Source organism: Pan troglodytes, chromosome 4 (assembly GCF_028858775.2).
Source record: "Pan troglodytes isolate AG18354 chromosome 4, NHGRI_mPanTro3-v2.0_pri, whole genome shotgun sequence".
Taxonomy (NCBI): Eukaryota; Metazoa; Chordata; class Mammalia; order Primates; family Hominidae; genus Pan; species Pan troglodytes.
The window spans coordinates 169,768,506-169,788,532 of record NC_072402.2 but is presented as its reverse complement, the minus strand read 5'-3'; the positions used below and the strand labels follow the sequence as shown (position 1 = coordinate 169,788,532).

The 20,027-nt window shown below is 48.7% G+C and overlaps 1 protein-coding gene across 2 annotated transcripts in view; it reads left to right on the top strand.

Moving 5' to 3' along the window:
* Positions 1-20,027, top strand: part of STK10 (serine/threonine kinase 10) — a 144,869-nt gene that overhangs the window by 61,455 nt on the left and 63,387 nt on the right. For both annotated transcript variants that reach the window (XR_010157046.1, XM_016954200.4), the window contains exons 4-5: positions 9,397-9,546; positions 19,127-19,199. Coding sequence is in view for 1 of the 2 variants with exons in the window: in XM_016954200.4 (XP_016809689.3) it covers positions 9,397-9,546; positions 19,127-19,199 (223 nt within the window). In the remaining variant the exon portion in view is untranslated. The remainder of the gene's footprint in view (positions 1-9,396; positions 9,547-19,126; positions 19,200-20,027) is intronic.

Sequence of the window (20,027 nt, the reverse complement as noted above, 5' to 3'; positions counted from 1 at the left end):
ATTCGCTGGAAGACCATCACTCCCTGTTCCAGAAGCCGTGTGTCCTTGAACTGGCCACTCTCCCTCTTGAGGCCTCTTGATCTAAGATGGGTGTGATGCCTTCTTTGCGGGACCCCACACACTCTCAGGAGGTGAAACCGAGATACCCGAGGAAGGTCTTTGAAAAGTGGGGATACCCACACATTTCAGTAAATGCTCTGTGGGGACGGTGTCAGGTCTCAGTGTCCTGGGCAAGCTTGAGCAATAATGACGACGATGATCACAGTGAAATGTTCATAGTGGCCATTCCTTTGTGAATAGACACTATATGCCAGAGAGTGTGGTAACCACGTTCCCATATGCGGTCCTCCTCTAATCCTCAGGTATAAAATCAGGAAGAGTATTTTATTTATTTATTTATTTATTTATTTATTTATTTATTTATTTATTTTTTGAGATGCAGTCTCACTCTGTTGGCCAGGCTGGAGTGCAGTGGCGCAATCTCAGCTTACTGTAACCTCCACCTCCCGGGTTCAGGTGATTCTTCTGCCCCAGCCCTCCGAGTAGCTGGGACTACAGGTGCCCACCACCACGCCCAGCTAATTTTTGTATGTTAGTAGTGATGGGGGTTTCACCATGTTGGCCAGGCTGGTCTCAAACTCCTGACCTTGGGCGATCCACCTGCCTCGGCCTCCCAAAGCGCTGGGATTACAGGCAAGTATCACTTTTATTTTTGATTGGGCTGACACTTGAAAGGTTAAGGGACTCACCCAGATCACACAGGAGAGCTGTGAACCCAGGTCTGGGTGACCCGCTCCTAACCATGGACCATGGCCCGTCCTGCAGCATCCCCGGCTCATGCCACCCTTCAGGGCAGTGAGTGCAGAGAGGCTGAGGAGAGGCCTGGAAGGTTGAGTGACATGTCCAGGATTCTGGGATGGCCCAGAAGAGGAGAGGCACTTAGGATAATGTCACACCATTCAAGGTATTTTCCCTGAGTTTACCTCAGGAGGGAGCCAACCGTAGTCCTGACATAGTCTTGAATGCCATAAACCTGAATGTTGAAATCCAAAAAGAGCAAAATGCCTAAAGTCTCAAATCCTGTCAAGTACTATCCCGAAAGATCAAAATCCCAAAAATATAATTCTAAAATTTTTTTTTAAATTCTTGATATTTACTTATATTTTAAAGGGGAATTTGAGAAATATAAAAACTTCAAGGCGCTTCATAGGCCACTTTACACAATCAAATAGGCAGTAGTAACATACCTATTTTGCAAGCATAAACAGCTATACCAAAGATGGTTGCACAGCTGTAACAATTATGAGCAGATTGGCTAGGTGTGGTGGCTCACGCCTGTAGTCCCAGCACTTTGGGAGGCCGAGGTGGGCGGATCACCTGAGGCCACGAGTTTGAAACCAGCCTGGCCAACATGGCAAAAACCCATCTCTACAAAATATATGAAAATTAGCTGGGCGTGATGGCAGGCGCCTGTAATCCCAGCTACTTGGGAGGCTGAGGCAGGAGAATCACTTGAACCCAGGCGGTAGAGGTTGCGGTGAGCCAAGGTGATGCCACTGCACTCCAGCCTGGGCGACAGAGTGAGACTCCATCTCAAAAAAAAAAAATGAAAAAAAGTCATGAGCAGATGACTTGTACCCATAAAGAGATAGGTCAAAAAGGGAGATGTATAAGTGCATATCACCAGGATTGGTGATTGTGTACACACAGCTTTATAGCTGTTGTCTGAAATACTGTAATGAACAACCAAAGCCTGTTGACGAGATTGATCAAAACCCTCAATGGGTCACTAGGGCATATGCAGATGCCGAAAGAGCCAGGATCTGGAGAAAGTTTATCTTCCACAAATGCGGATGTACCAAAAGGACATCCCTATGTTTACTGAGGAACTTTCAGCATTTTTCCATACATGCACAATGCTTACACACCAGCAATGCTGAGATAATACACTTTCAGGGAGTCAAATTTGCAACAAACGCATAAAAGGAATTAGAACTCTCTCAAAGTCTCTACACCATTTATACCTCCAGTATTGAAAATGATGTGAAGATGAAATACATAGCATAGGGAATTGCAAAAAGTAATGCTATTTAAAATAGTGGGGGAAAAATATATATATATATATATACTAAAGACCATTTAGTTTTTTCAAATTTAACATATGACCAAGTGTATTACAGGGAGAGATTATGGGCAGTTGCACAGAGACCGTTCATAAGAGTTGACCTCACAGGATACAACTATCCTGTGATTGAGATTTTTAGGATTTTAGACTTTAGGTATTTTGATCTTTGGGGATTTCAATATTTGGGATTATGGTATTTGAGATGGTCTCTTTTAGGATTATGATCCAAACCCATCTCAGGAATGTGTGAAATTTACAGTAGTCCATCCCCATCCCGGGCTGTAGAAATGTAGGACCCACAAGCCTTCGTTACAGAGCCACTTACTGCCCCATGGAGTTCCCAGGTAGATGACAGTAGGGGGGAGGATACATGGCACATGTTATATGGCTCTTGGGTGTGCCTTCTCTCAGCAGGCACTGCCTTTGAAGATTATCATTTGGGGGGATAGAATCTAACAGTATAAAAGTGATAGTCTGGTATGAATTGAGACTTTAGGTTATGAGGAGCCAGAATACTCAAACTTTTTTAGGTGGGGGAAAGGTCTGGGATGTGGGAGGTGGAATTTATTTGCACAAATAACTGAAGACTTCAGGGATGGCTAGCTTCAGGCACAGCTTGTTCCAGGAGTTTTAAAGAGTTATGATAAGAGATGGAGTGCAGCAGCTCACACCTGTAATCCCAGCACTTTGGGAGGCCGAGGCAGGTGGATCACTTTGAGCTCAGGAGTTTGAGACCAGCCTGGGCAACAGGGCAAAACCCCGTCTCTACAAAAAGTACAAAAGTTAGCTGGGCGTTAGTGGTTTGCACCTGTAATCCCAGCTACTGGGGAGGCTGAGGCTGGAGGATCGCTTGAGCCCAGGAAGAAGAGGTTGCATTGAGCTAAGATCATGCCAGTGCACTCAGCCCAGGTGACAGAGTGAGACCCTGTCTCAAAAAAATAAAATAATAAAGAGTTATGATATGGACTTGATTTCTTTCTCCAACTCTTGGCCCCACTGTCCTCTGTGTTAGCCCCATTCTCATGCTGGTTTTCTGCCCTTGACAACAAGATGGTGTGGGAGCTCCAGCCATCACATCTGAATTCCAAGCAGCAGGGTAGACAACAGGGTAGAATAACCACCCACCCCACACTGAAGACTCTTTTAAAGAGACTTCAGAAAAGCTCCACATGGCACCTTGATTTATGTCTCATTGGCTGTAGCGTATCACACACAGCTGGAATGGAGGCTGGGGAATGTGGTTTTCTAGCTGGGTAGCCATATGTGCTGATACTAAAAAAAGAAGGGGAAAATGGAAGCCAGGTAGCACCCTCTGTGTCCCCTGGTATGCAGCTTAACTGAATGAGCTTAGCTGGAGGGGAGCATCAGAGATGGAAAAGGCATTGAAGTGTACTGTGTCCTCGACCTCATTCACAGCTAGGGCGTGCCCTAGGCTGCAGCTCAGCCAGCAGACAAACCCGGCTCTGGCTCCCGTCCCAATTCTCCTCGTGGTCCTGACCGCTCCAGCACTAGGCAGCTTTCCCCCTGTTGGTGGCAGCAGTGAAAGGAACATTTTGGGAATGATGATGTGCGAAGAGAAGCTGAAATGGGGACAGCTGACAAGTTCAGAGCCAGGTCCTCGTTGCAGCTCTCTGTTTAGGGTTGACCTTCCTGCAGATGCCTGCACTGCTTAGAGGGGTTTCTGCCCCTCCATCCATCTCCCCTTTGCCCCGCATGGCTGGGAAGCATTACTGGCCTGAGCTTGGGGCCCAGGGGTCCATTCCCTGAGGTCCATTCCAGGTTTCTCTTTTTGGAGGCTTTGGGGCACAGGACTGGCCCTTTTGTGAGATGGAGAGAATACCCACGTGGTATGTCACTGTGGGGCCATTCTATGTAACACCCAGGGCCTGTTCTGATTGGAATAGATATGGTTGGCCATGCCTTGCTGGCTGTTAAACATCTTGGGTCTTGGCCGGGCACGGTGGCTCACGCCTGTAATCCCAGCACTTTGGGAGGCCGAGGCGGGTGGATCATGAGGTCAGGAGATCGAGACCATCCTGGCTAACATGGTGAAACCTCGTCTCTACTGAAAATACAAAAAATTAGCCGAGCATGGCGGCGGGCGCCTGTAGTCCCAGCTACTGGGGAGGCTGAGGCAGGAGAATGGCGTGAACCTGGGAGGCGGAGCTTGCAGTGAGCCTAGATCGTGCCACTGCACTCCAGCCTGGGCGACAGAGCGAGACTCCATCTCAAAACAAAACAAAACAAACAAACAAACAAACATCTTGGGTCTCCACCCTCTTATCGTGGAAAGGATGAGAGGCTAGAATTAGATGTGGTATCAAAGGGGACTTTGCAATGTTGTAGTTTTTTTAATAAGGAGAAGGTATTCATGCATTGCTGTGTAATTGAAAACTATTTCTAAAAATGTATTGGACTCAAAAGGCTGCATATTGTATGATTCCAATTATATGACACTTTAGAAAAAGGTAAGACTATAGGCACAGAAAACAAATTAGTGATTACACAGGGACTGGAAACGGGAAGAGTTTACTGCAAAGGTCACAGGGGAATCTTGGAGGATGGTGGATGGATTTTGTATCTAAATTGTGATGGGGGTTCCATGACTGAATATGTTTATCAAAATTTATAAAACTGTATACCTTAAATACGTTAATTTTTTATATATGTAAATTATACCTCAATAATCCTGACTTTAAAAAGTGTATCAGGCCGGGCATGGTTGGTCACACCTGTGATCCCAGCACTTAGGAAGGCTGCGGCGGGTGGATCACAAGGTCAGGAGTTGAAGACCAGCCTGGCCAAGATGGTGAAAGCCCATCTCTACTAAAAATACAAAAATTAGCCAGGTACAGTGGCAGGTGCCCGTAATCCCAGCTACTCGGGAGGCTGAGAGGCAGGAGAATCGCTTGAACCCAGATGGCAGAGGTTGCAGTGAGCCAAGATCACGCCACTGCATTCCAGCCTGGGTGACAGAGACTTCGTCTCAAAAAAAAAAAAAAAAAAAAAAGTATATTAGCTAGGCATAGTGGCCCATGCCTGTAATCTCAACACTTTGGGAAACCAAGGTAGGAGATTGCTTGTGGCTAGGAGTCCAAGACTGCCAGCTTGGACAACGTAGTAAGACTCTGTCTCCACAAAACAAAAAATTATTTATTTATTTATTTATTTATTTATTTTGAGACAGAGTTTTGCTCTTGTTGCCCAGGCTGGAGTGCAACCACGCCCGGCTAATTTTGTATTTTTAGTAGAGACGGGGTTTCTCCATGTTGATCAGGCTGGTCTTGAACTCCTAACCTCAGGTGATCTGCCCACCTCCGCCTCCCAAAGTGCTGGGATTACAGGCGTGAGCCACCGCGCCCTGCCAAAAATTTTTTTTTATAAACTAGCTGAGTGTGGTGGCACACACTGGTGGTTCCAGCTACTCAGGAGGCTGAGGTGGGAAGATTGCATGAGCCTGGGAGATCGAGGCTGCAGTGGGCCGTGATCCACTGCCCTCCAGCCTGAGCAACAGAGTGGGACCCTGTCTAAAACAAACAAACAAAAACAAACAAAAAATTAGGCTGGGCGCAGTGGCTCATGCATATAATCCCAGCACTTTGGGAGGCCGAGGTGGGTGGATCACCTGAGGTCAGGAGTTCAAGATCAGCTTGGCCAACATGGTGAAACCCCGTCTCTACTAATAGTACAAAAAAATTAGCCGGGCGTTGTGGCACATGCCCGTCATCCCAGCTACTCGGGAGGCTGAGGCAGGAGAATTGCTTGAACCTAGGAGGTGGAGGTTGCAGTGAGCCGAGACCACACCATTGCACTCCAGCCTGGGCAAGAGAGCAAGACTCCATCTCAAAAAAAAAAAAAAAAAAAAAAAAAAGGAAAGAAACCCAACAACAACAACAAAAAACAAAATTAAAGAGTGTCTCCTTCCCACCTCACTGGGTTACTGTGAGGATTAAATGGCAGTAGGCACCGTGTCCTTATCCTCATGCCTGGCACATTATAAGGGCTCCAAAAATGGTGGTGATTAGATCATAATTATCTTCATCATCATCATTAGTATTTTCGTCATTCCTATTTCATTTATATCAGTAAATTAGACATGAGCAAGACACATTTTTGCCATTAAAAAAATTGCGGCACATATTCCAGCCCTGGACTCATCTTAGAACCAACATAGCAATAATCTCCCTTTATTGCCTATTTTCCACACTGAGAACTGAACATGGCTGATGGCTGGAGCCCTGCCTATGTCGATTATAATCATCCCATTTCACAGACCAGGAAATGAAGGGCCAGAGAGCTTGGGCGACTTGCCAGTAACCACACAGCTAGTGAGAGGCAGCACCTGGGTACGGCCTCGGTCTGTGTGGTCCTGAAGCCCATGCAGGCTCTGATCCTGGCCCCTGGCTGGAGACACAGAGGTTCAGGATGAGGCCACAGGGACAGGGGGCAGGCAGCTTGCGGACTCCAGAGAGAAGGGTCCCTGGTCCAGGAGCCCTGGCCTGGGGCCTGGCTTCCCAGAGCAGGGCAGTTGGTACCTGCATTCCTGGCTGGCATGTCTATTATACCACTCCTGAGGGCCTGGCTGGGAGAGCTGAGCCTTGTGGATTCCTGTCCAGGCACCACTGGGCAAGCCAGACACAGCAGTGCTGTTGTAGGCAGAGGGAAGACTCGGAGCAGTGCCCTTTGGTGACCAGGCTTAGAAGCCGACAGCCTGGGAGCCTGGCAGGCCAAGGGAGGTGGCTCCCCTGGTCACAGGGGTCTTGGGTAGCAACATTGACTCAATCAGGACAGTCCTGTGGGATGCAGAGCACAAGGCTGTCACCTTGGAATCTTCTCACTCCCTTCCTCCCACCGCCTCCACATTCTACCAGCTCCACCTCCCTAATCCGTCCATTGAGCAGCTTTCCTCCTCTCTGCTTTGGTGCCTATCTGGACCACTGTGATGACCTCCAGCTGAGCCCCTGCCCCTGCTGCCCAGCAAGCTCTTTGCTGCGCTAGAGGGAATTATTTGCTTATTTTATTTTGTTTATTATTTATTTATTTATTTATCTATTTATTTTTTGAGATGGAGTCTCGCTCTGTCGCCCAGGATGGAGTGCAGTGGCGCGATCTCCGCTCACTGCAAGCTCTGCCTCCTGGGTTCATGCCATTCTCCTGCCTCAGCCTCCCGAGTAGCTGGGACTACAGGCGCCCGCCACCACGCCTGGCTAATTTTTTGTATTTTTAGTAGAGATGGGGTTTCACCGTGTTAGCCAGGATGGTCTCGATCTCCTGACCTCGTGATCCTCCCACCTCGGCCTCCCAAAATGCTGGGATTACAGGCATGAGCCACCGCGCCTGGCCTATTTTGTTTATAATATAATAAATGTTACAAGCATAGCTGGGTCTCGCTATGTGGCCCAGGCTGGCCTTGAACTCCTGGCCTCAAGTGATTCTCCAACCTTTGCATCCTAAGTAGCTGGCACTACAGGCATTGAGCCACTGCTCTCAGCCATGGGAATTTTTTTTTAATGCAAAAATCAGACTGTGTCTGGCCCACTCAGAACTTCTCATGGACTGCCCACTGCATTTCAAATACAATGCAGCCTCCACAGCATGGCCCAAAGGTCCTGCAGAGTCAAGGCCTGCTGACCTCTCACCTCGAGTCACTTTCCCTTCATTTGCCCCCTCCCACCACACAAGTCTGTTCCCCTTTCCAGGAATATTCTTCCTGCTGCCCACCTTCCCGCTCCCTGCCTGCTCAGACCTACTCAACCTGTGAACCTCAGGGAAGAAGGGCCCTGGCCGTCTCTCGGTGGACACTGAGCGGTCTGCAGCGTGCGCACGTGGGCGCTGTGTCTCCCCACAAAGAACAAAAGGCTCTTGGCAACCAGCCCTCCGGCCTCTCTGGCCCTTCCGCATCCGCATCCCCTGGTGCCACCACCAACAGCCAGTGGAAAGTTTAATAGGCAAAAAAGAAGAGAGAGAGAAAAAGCTTCCTCATGCTGAGAAAATGGGTCACCCAAGAGAGGGTCTCCCCAGTGGACACTTTTTTTTTTTTTTTTTTTGAGACTGAGTCTCGCTCTGTCACCCAGGCTGGAATGCAGTGGCGCGATCTCGACTCACTGCAACCTCTGCCTCCTGGGGTCAAGCGATTCTCCTGCCTCAGCCTCCTGAGTAGCTGTGATCACATGCGCGCACCACCACGCCCAGCTAGTTTTTGTATTTTTAGTAGAGACAAGGTTTCATCATGTTGGCCAGGATGGTCTTGAACTCCTGACCTCGTGATCCCCCCCGCCTCTGCTTCCCAAAGTGCTGCGTCCGGCCCCAGTGGACATTTTGGAGACACCAGCTCATGTCAGCTGTTGCCTCTGCTGGCTCCTTGATCTAGAGTGCCCTCGCCCCACCTATTCTCTTCCTTTAAGACATAGCCCAAATGTCATTTCCTCTGGGCAGCCTTCCAGTTCCCCCTGCTATAAGGGGTTCCTGCCCATTCTGACATCCCACATGCCTGCACCTCACTCTGTTCCAAGTGTCACTCACCGTTTCCATGTCCCATCTGCCTTCCTGCTCCAAGCACAGAGCCAGACACATAGTAAGTGCCCTCTCAGTGTCTGCAGACACAACAGATCTCTATGTCTCAGTCGGGCTTATGTTTACAAACCTGAACTCTAAAGCCAGACCCTGGTTTGAATCTCAGATCTGTGTCTTCCCACCTGCATGACCTTGAGCGAGTGGCTTAACCTTTCCAAGCCTCAATTTCCTCATCTGTAAAATAGGGACAATAATTGTGCCTGCTTCATAGGACTGTTATGAAGACAAAATGGGTCAGTGCACATGATGTGCTTAGAAATGAATCCAGTACACGGTGAGCACTCCTTAATATTGGTGGCTTTTTTTTTTTTTTTTTTTGAGATGGAGTATCACTGTCGCACAGGCTGGAGTGCAGTGGTACGATCTCAGCTCACTGCAACCTCCGCTGCCCGGGTTCAAGCAATTATCCTGCCTCAACCTCCTGAGTAGCTGGGATTACAGCTGCCTGCCACCGTGCCCAGCTAATTTTTGTATTTTTAGTAGAGGCGGGATTTCAACATCTTGGCTAGGCTGGCCTTGAACCCCTGACCTCGTAATCCACCTGCCTCGGCCTCTCAAAGTGCTGGGATTACAGGCGTGAGCCACCATGCCTGGCCTAATATTGGTGGCTTTTATATTTCTCCCTGGCGTGGGCCTGACATTTCAGTTTCCTGTGTCGAGGGCTTACTGAATTGACAGCCGTTCTCCTCCATTTCCAGAGCTGGACAGAGGCCTCACGGAGCCCCAGATACAGGTGGTTTGCCGCCAGATGCTAGAAGCCCTCAACTTCCTGCACAGCAAGAGGATCATCCACCGAGATCTGAAAGCTGGCAACGTGCTGATGACCCTCGAGGGAGACATCAGGCTGGGTAAGGGGCTCAGGGTGGGAAAGGTGGAGCCACAGGGTGTCTGCCTGGGGGTGTTGGCCTGGCCTCTGCAGGCCAGTGGGAGTGTGGACCTCATGGGGGTGTGGGGTCCTCATGCCTACGCCCTCTTGGCATGTCAGCAGTTCTCCCCTTCCTGCTCTTGATTCTGTGCTTTTTTCAATTATTTTATTTTATTTTATTTTTTTGAGGCAGTCTTGCCCTGTCACCCAGGCTGGAGTGCAGTGGTGCGTTCTTGGCTCACTGCAACCTCCACCTCCCAGGTTCAAGTGATTCTTGTGTTTCAGCCTCCCAAGTAGCTGGGATCACAGGCACCTGCCACCATGCCTGGCTACTTTTTGTACTTTTAGTAGAGATGAGGTTTCACCATGTTGGCCAAGCTGGTCTCGAACTCCTGATCTCAAGTGATCTGCCCACCTTGGCCTCCCAAAATGCTGGGATTACAGGTGCGCACCACTGTGCCTGGCCAGCTTCTTTCTAATCAAGAGAATTCAAATGAGAGTGATGGATGGAGGGATGACCCAGCTCCATCCCCAGAGGGAAAACAGTAGGACATTAAGCACATATATCAAAACCTTCTTTTTTTGTTGTTGTTTTTGGACAGAGTCTCACTCTGTTATCCAGGCTGGAGTGCAGTGGCGAAATCTCGGCTCACTGCAACCTCCACCTCCTCAGTTCAAGTGATTCTCCTGCCTCAGCCTCCTGAGTTGCTGGGACTACAGGCACCCGCCACCACACCTGGCTAATTTTTGTATTTTTAGTAGAGACCGGGTTTCCCCATGTTGGCCAGGCTGGTCTCGAGTTCCTGACCACAAGTGAATCACCCGCCTCGGCCTCCCAAAGTGCTGGGATTACAGGTGTGAACCACCACGCCCGGCTCAAAACCTTCTTCTTTAAATGTCTCCTCTTTGTATTTTTAATGTTTTTATTTTTTTAACCAAAATAACACATACATGTGTCATCCCCTCACGTGTCTCCTTTTGCCATCCACCTGCAGAGACAAGCGCTTTGAGCTCTTCTCATGTGTACTTCTGCATCGCCAAATGATACGGCTACAATGCATTTTTTAAAGTAATGATTTTCGGCCAGGCATGGTGGCTCACGCCTGTAATCCCAGCACTTTGGGAGGCCGAGGTGGGTGGATCACCTGAGGTCAGGAGTTCAAGATCAGCCTGGCCAACATGGCAAAACCCCAGTCTCTACTAAAAATACAAAAATTAGCTGGGCGTGGTGGCACACGCCTGTATTCCCAGCTACTCGGGAGGCTGAGACAGGAGAATTGCTTGAACCCAGGAGGCAGAGTTTGCAGTGAGCTGAGATTGCACCACTGCACTCCGGTCTGGGCAACAGAGTAAGACTCTGTTTCACGAAAACAAAAACAAAAACAAAAACAAAAAAACAAACAACACATAGTTGGTGCTCAATAAACAGTCACTTCCAGCATGACCACCACTTTAGCCTATGGTTAGTTACTTCAGCATCCCCAACTCCCAACCCCCATGCCCCGCCCAATGTGCTGGAGACTTGGCGGGTGGACCAGTCAGGAAGCCAACTGCCCATCTCTCACTCCTGCCTTCACCCAGCCCAGCATTGCTATTTCCTGCTACCAGCAGGCTGGGGGCCTGGTTCTTTCACTAGAGCTACCATGCACTGAGCCAGCATCTGATATGTGTTAACTCATTCCATTCTCAAAAGCCACTGATAACATCTTGCAGGACGGATTTGGGACCTAGCAAGACTGACTTATCCAAGGTCACATTGCTGATAAGAGGAACAACTGGGGTTCAAACCAAGGCAGCTGGGTCCAGAGCCTACGTGCTTAACCACTACCCTCTTGTCGCCTCTCTTAGTGGCAAATGATAAAAACCCACTTCCTAAGAGTTAAGGCAGAGAGGAAAATGTGTACATCATGGAGCCAAATTGGAGAAGAAATACAGCTGGGTGGGCCTTAAAGTTAGTTGAAACCTGGAACATAAACGCTGCCAGGACCGCATCCCTGGCCCTTGGCTTTCTGTGCATGTAGGTTCGGCTCCCAGACCAACCCTCTCCACCAAGCTCAGGATACCATCTAGTTTCACCTTTCCCAGCATCATCTGCTGCTGCCTGAACCCGAACTCACCATTGGAGGCTTTGGCATCAATAATCCCAGGGGAGGGCTCTGACTGGCCCCATTTGGCCCAGATAGTAATCCTTGGACCAATCAGTGAGGCCCAGGCAGGAGGGGGTCTCCCACAGGCCCGGCTTGTCTTCAGTCTCTGGCACGGAGGGTGGGGTCACGTGACAACACGGAAGTAGCCCTCGCCCCTGCAGTGAGGCAGTGTGGTGGGTGGGGAGATGGTTTTTTCAGAGGAGGGGAGGATTTGGACCGGCCAGAAAAAAAAATTGCGGTCTACGTACTCTGCCCAGCCTATGAGAATCACACAGGCCCAGCAGAGGGGAAGTAAGTGAGGCAGAAGCTTGAGGTATGGGAAGCAAGAACAAAGGGCTGGGTTGGCAGTGAGTGCGTGGAGGGTGTCAGGAAGACAGTGCAGTGTGTTGCGAGGAGGAGAGTCAGTGAAGGCCGAAGGTGGGGGGTCAAACCAGAAGACGAAGCCCTTATCAAATGGGCACGCGTCTCTAGGTTCCTAAAAAACGGAAGAAAATAAAAATAACCGGCCGGGTGCAGTGGCTCACGCCTGTAATCCCAGCACTTTGGGAGGCCGAGGCGGGCGGATCACGAGGTCAGGAGATCAAGACCATCCTGGCCAACACGGTGAAATCCCATCTCTACTAAAAATACAAAAAAATTAGCCAGGCATGGTGGCGGGCGCCTGTAGTCCCAGCTACTCGGGAGGCTGAGGCAGGAGAATGGCGTGAACCTGGGAGGCGGAGCTTGCAGTGAGCCAAGATTGCGCCACTGCACTCCAGCCTGGGCGACAGAGCGAGACTCCGTCTCAAAAAAAAAAAAAAAAAAAAAATATATATATATATATATATATATATATATAATTTTAATATAAATAAATTTGGAGCTATACACAGCAAAGCCGTAAATGTTTAGTTGTCAGTATTATAGTTTTTAATCTGAAAAATAATGAGTTTTTAATAAGCAACATGACTTTGGTAATCAGAAAACACACACACACACACACACACACACACGAGAGTAGCTAGAGTCCTGTACACAATTTGGAATAAGACCCACAAAAAGGAGAATTAAAGTCCTTCCTAATCCTGCCAGAATAAACCACCACTCTCCGTGGGCTTCCCTCCAAGTCTTTTTTTGTCTGCAGAAAAGTCGGATCAGATAGTGGGAAAGAGCACAGCTGGGTGACCTTCTGTGCATTACTTAGTCTTTCTTAAGTTAAGCTTCCTTATCTGTAAAATGGGAGTCATAATTTTCCCTGCCTTAAAGGGTCATAGATATAAACGATGTGTGTAGGAATAGATATGCAGATGATATGCATAAGTTTCTTTGCACAGTGCTATGCATATGGTAAGTTCTCAGTAAATATTAGTTTTTCTTTTTTTTTTTTTTTTGAGATGGAGTTTCGCTCTTGTTGCCCAGGCTGGAGTGCAATGGCACGATCTTAGCTCTCCACAACCTCTGCCTCCTGGGTTCAAGCGATTCTCTTGCATCAGCCTCCTGAGCAGCTGGGATTACAGGCATGTGCCACCACGCCTGGCTAATTTTGTATTTTTAGTAGAGAGGAGATTTTTCCATGTTGGTTTTTGTCTCGAACTCCTGACCTCAGGTGATCCGCCTGCCTCAGCCTCCCAAAGTGCTGGGATTACAGGCGTGAGCCACCGTGTCCGGTGACAATATTAGTTTTTATAAGATAAACTAGGATTATTTTATATATATACAGTTTTCTAGTCTGGTTTTTAACATTGAATATCAGCGTATTCCTCCATATCCTTAAAGATTCCTCAGAAACATGATTATTTTCGTGTTTTTCTTATACCCATCACAGGCACAAAATGTAATTTACCTATCAGAGCCCTGAGGAAAGCCCTGAATTGGATACTTGGGTTTCTCATGAGGTTTATCATCTTTACGAAATCATGCAGTGATGAGTGTGCTTGTTCATGGATCTTTGAGTCTCTTTCTGTAACATACCTTGAAGAGGAATTCTCAGAAGCAGAGTGCTGGGTGTGTGCAGTGAGTTGGGGTTTTGTTCATCCTGCAGCCGGCATGCCCTCTGTGCTGGTCATACCAGTTGACACAACCCCCAGTGCAGTGTGCAATTCTCTTTTCACCACATCCTGGCCCCTACTGGGTTTTACTTAATAGAGAAAAAACAAAACCCACAAAACCAAAAAACTTTGCTACATATGCATTTCAGTTTTTTAAACCATAGAAACAATACACTCTATCAAAAACATTTTAAAGAATAAAAGTGGGCCGGGCGCGTTGGCTCACGCCTGTAATCCTAGCACTTTGGGAGGCTGAGGCAGGTGGATCACCTGAGGTCGGGATTTTGAGACCAGCCTGACCAACATGATGAAACCCCGTCTCTACTAAAAATACAAAATTAGCCGGGCGTGGTGGCGCATGCCTGTAATCCCAGCTGCTTGGGAGGCTGAGGCAGGAGAATTGCTTGAACCCGGAAGGTGGAGGTTGCAGTGAGCCAAGATCGTGCCATCGCACTCCAGCCTGGGCAACAAGAATGAAACTCCATCTGAAAAAAAAAGAATAAAAGTGTGTAAAGTGAAAAATGTAGGGTCCTGGCCGGGTGCAGTGGCTCACACCTGTAATCCCAGCACTTTGGGAGGCCGAGGCGGGCGGATCACGAGGTCAGGAGATCGAGACCATTCTGGCTAACATGGTGAAACCCCGTCTCTACTAAAAAAAAAAAATTAGCCGGGCATGGTGGCAGGTGCCTGTAGTGCCAGCTACTTGGGAGGCTGAGGCAGGAGAATGGCGTGAACCCAGGAGGTGGAGCTTGCAGTGAGCGAAGATCATACCACTGCACTCCAGCCTGGGTGACATGCGAGACTCTGTCCAAAAAAAAAAAGTAAGGTCCCTTCTGTGCACTGCCCCCACCAAAATCCCACTTCCAGGGAGATGAACATTAAGTTTGATGTGCAGACTTCCAGACCGGTGTGTGTGTGTGTGTATGCACATGCGTGCAGACATGTACACACAATATGCATATATTATTCTTTTAAAGATAATCTTCTACTGGAGTACCTGCACTTGGATCATTTCTGGAATCATGCTACACATTTTATAAGACTCATCAGTCAGTCAGCAACATGTTTGGGACATGTATTAATATATTAGAGATAAACTTCCAAGTTAGTCCATACAAATACAGCCTCATTCTTTTTAAGAGCTGCATGTTATTTCATAGCTGGGGTGAACCACAATTTATCTAACCATTCAGCAATGAAGCTCCAGCAACACTTTGGATGATTCCCAATTTTTCATTCTTTTTGGCTGTTGCTTTTATAAGCATCCATATATATTATAGATCTGGTTTTAGAGATGGATTTCTACAAATAGAATTGCTGGCAAACAAGTTTTTAAAACCGAGTTTTATTTTTTACGTATATGAGTAAAGGCATTTTAGCAAATGCTGTCTCTTTATTTATTTATGAGCATGCTCATTCGATAAACCTGTTGAGTGCTTCCTGCTCCAGATAACGTGCCAGGGATACAACTGTGGCCACAGCAGAAATGATCTCTTTATGGAAATTACAGCCAAGAAAGGGAGATTTCCCTTATCTCTGCTGCTCTTGTCTCTAATACATTTTAAAATGGGAGGAGAAGGGGGAGTGTTTTCATCAGAAGAGACTGCATGGTGAAAATCCCTTTTGAATTGCTCAAGGGCAGCCATCAGCTATCAAGGGACACTCCCTTATAAACTCTGCGGAGGGAGCAAACAGGCTCAGTTCTCTGGGCTGCAAGGTGGGGCTGCCCCACTCTCCCATCTGGGCCCCATCATGTGGGGCAGAAGGGGAAGTAGCAGCTACCCAAAGAGCTGGCTGGTGCGTGCCTGAGGGAGGCCCTGGGGACCTACGGTGTGTCATTGCACGTTGGTGGTTTCTGTTTTTCGTCTCTCTTCTCAGGAAGGGATCGGCAGGGCCTATGGTGGGGGAATGGCCACCTTCTGGGATCCTCACCCTGGGCCTGAGAGGCAGTCACTGTTCCCAAAAGGTTTCCTGGGATGGGATGATGTGCCAGCCCTTAGTGGTGTTTGCGAGGGAGCCAGGCCCACAGGGGGGCCTAGCTGACCCAGCAGGAAGGTGGGGCCAGCTTCCCATTCTTACCCTGGAGGCCCAGGGGAGCCGCCTGCCAGAGTCATCAGCAGAGCCAGGCTCTACCTGGGTTTCCTGCTTCTCCACCTCACTTGCAGCACCTGTTGGTCCCACTTCAGGAGGCTGAGGGCCCCCTGTCCCCTCTTGCTGGCCAGACTGTCCCCTGATACAGCAACTGCTGTCCAGTTAGCACTAACCGGGGCTCAGAAGCCAGCTTTCCTGACCACTCCCAAGAGGTGGCGGGGGGTCTTAGTTCAGCCTCAGCCTTGCCCCAGCCTGAAAAAGCCTGGACTGGCTCATGGGCCGGTGAAAGAATCACCATCTTCTCACTTTTGCCACGAGTGGACCTTGCAGTGCAGTGCTTTGCGTTTGTCATTTAATCCTCAGGAAAACCTGCGCGATGGTTCTGTGCTATCACCCCTGTGTCACAGATGGGGAAACTGAGGCTCAGAGGCTTTGTAACTGCCCTGCCCATCTCCTGCCTTATCTGCTTCCACCCCCAGCCCCTTCCTTCCGGCCAGGCTGTGTCCTGTCCCCGCTGGTCCCTCCAGCCTGCTGTTTCCTGCCTCCCAGTCTGTTTGCAGTTTTCTCTGCCTGGAAATACCTCCCCCAGATCCTGAGTTTGTGTCTAAAGTAGCTCCCCACCCCGCACCCCAGCACTGTGTTCTTCTCCCTGCCTTCTCAGCCCTGGGCCCTTCTCGCTGCCAGGCATTCCGGGGGTTTTGCCAGGTGCCTGTCGCCACCACGGGAATAACATGTGGCATGTCAGGCAGGACTTGGTTGCTTTCATCTCTGTGCCTAGAACAGTGTCGGGCACATAATAGATGTGCAGTTAGTGTATGCTGAATAAAACTGTCCTTCCTTCAAAGCCCCCAGCCCTCCCTCCATGACCATTCCCTCGAGGTCACACCCCCTACTGTGCACTCTCGAGTAGCCCCGGTCCCATCTTCCCAACACTTTCCATGTTAGGAGTAGACGTTTGTTTATTTGCTTACTCTCTGCTCCCCCAACTAAACTGTGGATTCCCCGAGGGTCCTCATTGTATTCTCTGATCCCGGCTAGTGTCTCGCTCCTGATGGAGCCTGGTGAGCACCTGAATGAATGGGTGAGTGGACAGTGAAGCAGAAGAGCAGAGGCTGGAACCAAGTTCTCCCGTATTCAGGCCCAGCCTCTTGGCATTGTGCTGCCTCCTTGTTTCAAATTGCAAGTCTGAAAGGAGCTCCTGGATACAGCTCATTTCAAGACCAGGCACCGGTGCCCGGGGTGGCCTGAAGTTGTCATAATGCTGCAGCTTCTTGGGATGAATCGTCCAAAGGCAGCCATCATCTAGCAGGGGACACCCCTCATAAATTCCATTCAGGGAGTTTCAAATGGAGCATCCCGGGTTCTCTCAAAGTGTTGTTTCATCCTGAATCTATTTTTCAGTCAAGATGAAACTTCACCACAGAAGGCAGGAGCCCTGGAGAAAATTTCTCTTGGTAGCGCTGAATTCTTCTCTTAGCAGTGGGTGTGTGAGGAAAGACTGAGAGTGTTGGAATGCATGTAAAGATACATCTTATTGGCCGGTTCTGGTGCCTCACGCCTGTAATCCTAGCACTTTCGGAGGCCAAGGCAGGAGGACTGCTTGAGCCCAGGGTTCGAGACCAGCCTGGGCAACATAGAGACTCCATCTCTACAAAAAATACAAAAATTAGCCGGGTGTGGTGGCATGCACCTGTAGTCTCAGCTACTCGGGAGGATTGCTTGAGCCTGGGAGGTTGAGGCTGCAGTGAGCCATGATTGCGCCACTGCACTCCAGCTTGGGTGACAGAGTGGACTCTGTCATGGAAAAAAAAAAGTGTTCATATATTTTTGCTAGTCCTGCAAATAATACACTTTATCATAGCAAAGTTGTGGAAGTCTCACCACCCACACACAGCCATTTAAGTAGTGTGGTATATTTCCTCCAAGTCAGTTCAGTGTGTATTTTTCCCCTTTTTGGGGTGAGAGGGGCATGATTCTGACCAGACAGTATATTCAACTGTGTATCACCCTTCTCCCCACTTAACCTTTTACAGTAATATAAATAGTAATCAATAAGGCCGGGCGCAGTGGCTCACGCGTATAATCCCAGCACTTTGGAAGGCCAAGGCTGGTGGACCACCTGAGGTTAGGAGTTCAAGACAAGCCTGGGCAACGTGGTGAAACCCCATCTCTACTAAAAATACAAAAATTAGCTGGGCATGTTGGCACATGCCTGTAACGTCATCTACTCGGGAGGCTGAGGCACAAGAATCGCTTGAACCCGGGAGGTGGAGGTTGCAGTGAGCCAAGATTGCACCACTGCACTCCAGCCTGGGTGACAGAGCAAGACTCCATCTCAAAAAAATAATAATAAATTAATAAATAGTAATAAATACCGCCCAGGTTGGAGTGCAGTGGCACAATCCTGGCTCACTGCAGCCTCTGCCTCCTGGGTTCAAGCGATTCTTCCACCTCAGCCTCCCAAGTAATTGGGACTGCAGGGACATGCCACCACACCTGGCTAATTTTTTTTTTTTTTTTTTTGAGACAGTCTCACTCTATTGCCTGGGCTGGAGCGCAGTGGTGCGATTGCAGCTCCCTGCAGCCTCCACCTCCCGGGTTCAAGCGATTTTTGTGCCTCAGCCTCCCAAGTATCTGGGATTACAGGCATCCACCACCATGCCTGGCTAATTTTTGTATTTTTAGTAGAGACTGGGTTTTGCCACGTTGGCCAGGTTGATCTCAAACTCCTAGCCTCAAGCGATCTGCCTGTTTCAGCCTCCCAAAGTACTGGGATTACAGGCGTGAGCCACCCCGCCTGGCCTCCATTTTTCTTAATCTATATAAAAAGTTTTAAAATCACTCCCTGATAGCCAAGCAATTATGGTTGTTTTTAGTGTGTCACTATGATTATAATTTTATAATGGCACTGTTATTATAATGGGATTTTGATTACCATCATTATGCATTTTTTAAAATTTAAGACTGTTTCATTAGGGCAGAGTCCTGGATTTGGAATTACTGGATTAAAATGGTATGGGTATTTTAAAGGTTCTTGCTATTTATTGCCAAATGGCTTTCCTGAAGGCTGCTGCCAGTGCAGGCTCTCGTTAGTAGAGAGGAAAGTGTTCATCTCAGTACTTCCTCACAGCAGCAGATATTCTTATATTTTTAATGCTTTCTAATTTGCTAGATAGAAAATGGCATCTGTTTGTCGACTTGGAATGTGTACCCCTGAGTCCACATCCCCGGCTTTTACCCCAGGGCTATGGGTGGAGGCATATCCGTGGAAAACGCTAGCTGAGATTTTGTCTTGCAGCTGACTTTGGTGTGTCTGCCAAGAATCTGAAGACTCTACAGAAACGAGATTCCTTCATCGGCACGCCTTACTGGTGAGTCGTGTAGCTTCTGGAAATGGAATGGACTGGATGTTAAAACTCTCCAAGGTGACCACCAGGCGCTTTAGACAGAGAGGGGCCGGAAGACGAGGGCTGCCCGGTCAGCCTGTGGGCACACGCCCTGCCTCGTGGCTTACTAGCTGTGTGACCTTGGACAAGCTGTTTAGCTTTCCCGTGCGTCAGTTTCTTCATCCATAAAATTAGGGATATAATGGCCCCTACTTAATAAGGCTACTGTGAGAATGAAATGAAATGGTGCACATAGAAGGCACTCCATTAATAACTGAACTAGAATCCATAAAACAGGATTCAGTTCGTGATTTATTCGCCACGTATGTATTGAGGGCCGGGGATGGGGACCGTGAAGGTGAACAGTACAGGTTCAATTCCTACCGTCATGTGAAGTCTCCGTGGACTTCTGTAGTCTGTCGTGTTTCCTTCTTTTCCAGAACTATTACTTTAAAAGCAAAACACTGTCACTCAATTTCACGCCTGACTACTCTCTGTTTGCCGTGTTTCCAATTTTTTCATGTGCATTACTTGCCATTGTGTAGTTTGGGCTCCTTTCTTGCTTGCTTGTTACTCACACTTGCTCTCTCTCTCCCCCCTTTTACACCTGTTTCTCCTTCTCTCTGTGCTGGTGTCTTCTCGCCCACCCACCTCCACGCCCCTTTTTTTTTGCTCCGCACCTTCCCCTCCGCTCCCACCCGCCCCCTCCCCAGGACTCTGTGTTCCGGGTTGCTGCTGCCATCTCGCGGTAGGCATCGGAACTGCAGCAGGACGTGGCGGGGAGCCGCGTGGAGGCGTTTTTCTGTGGAAGAG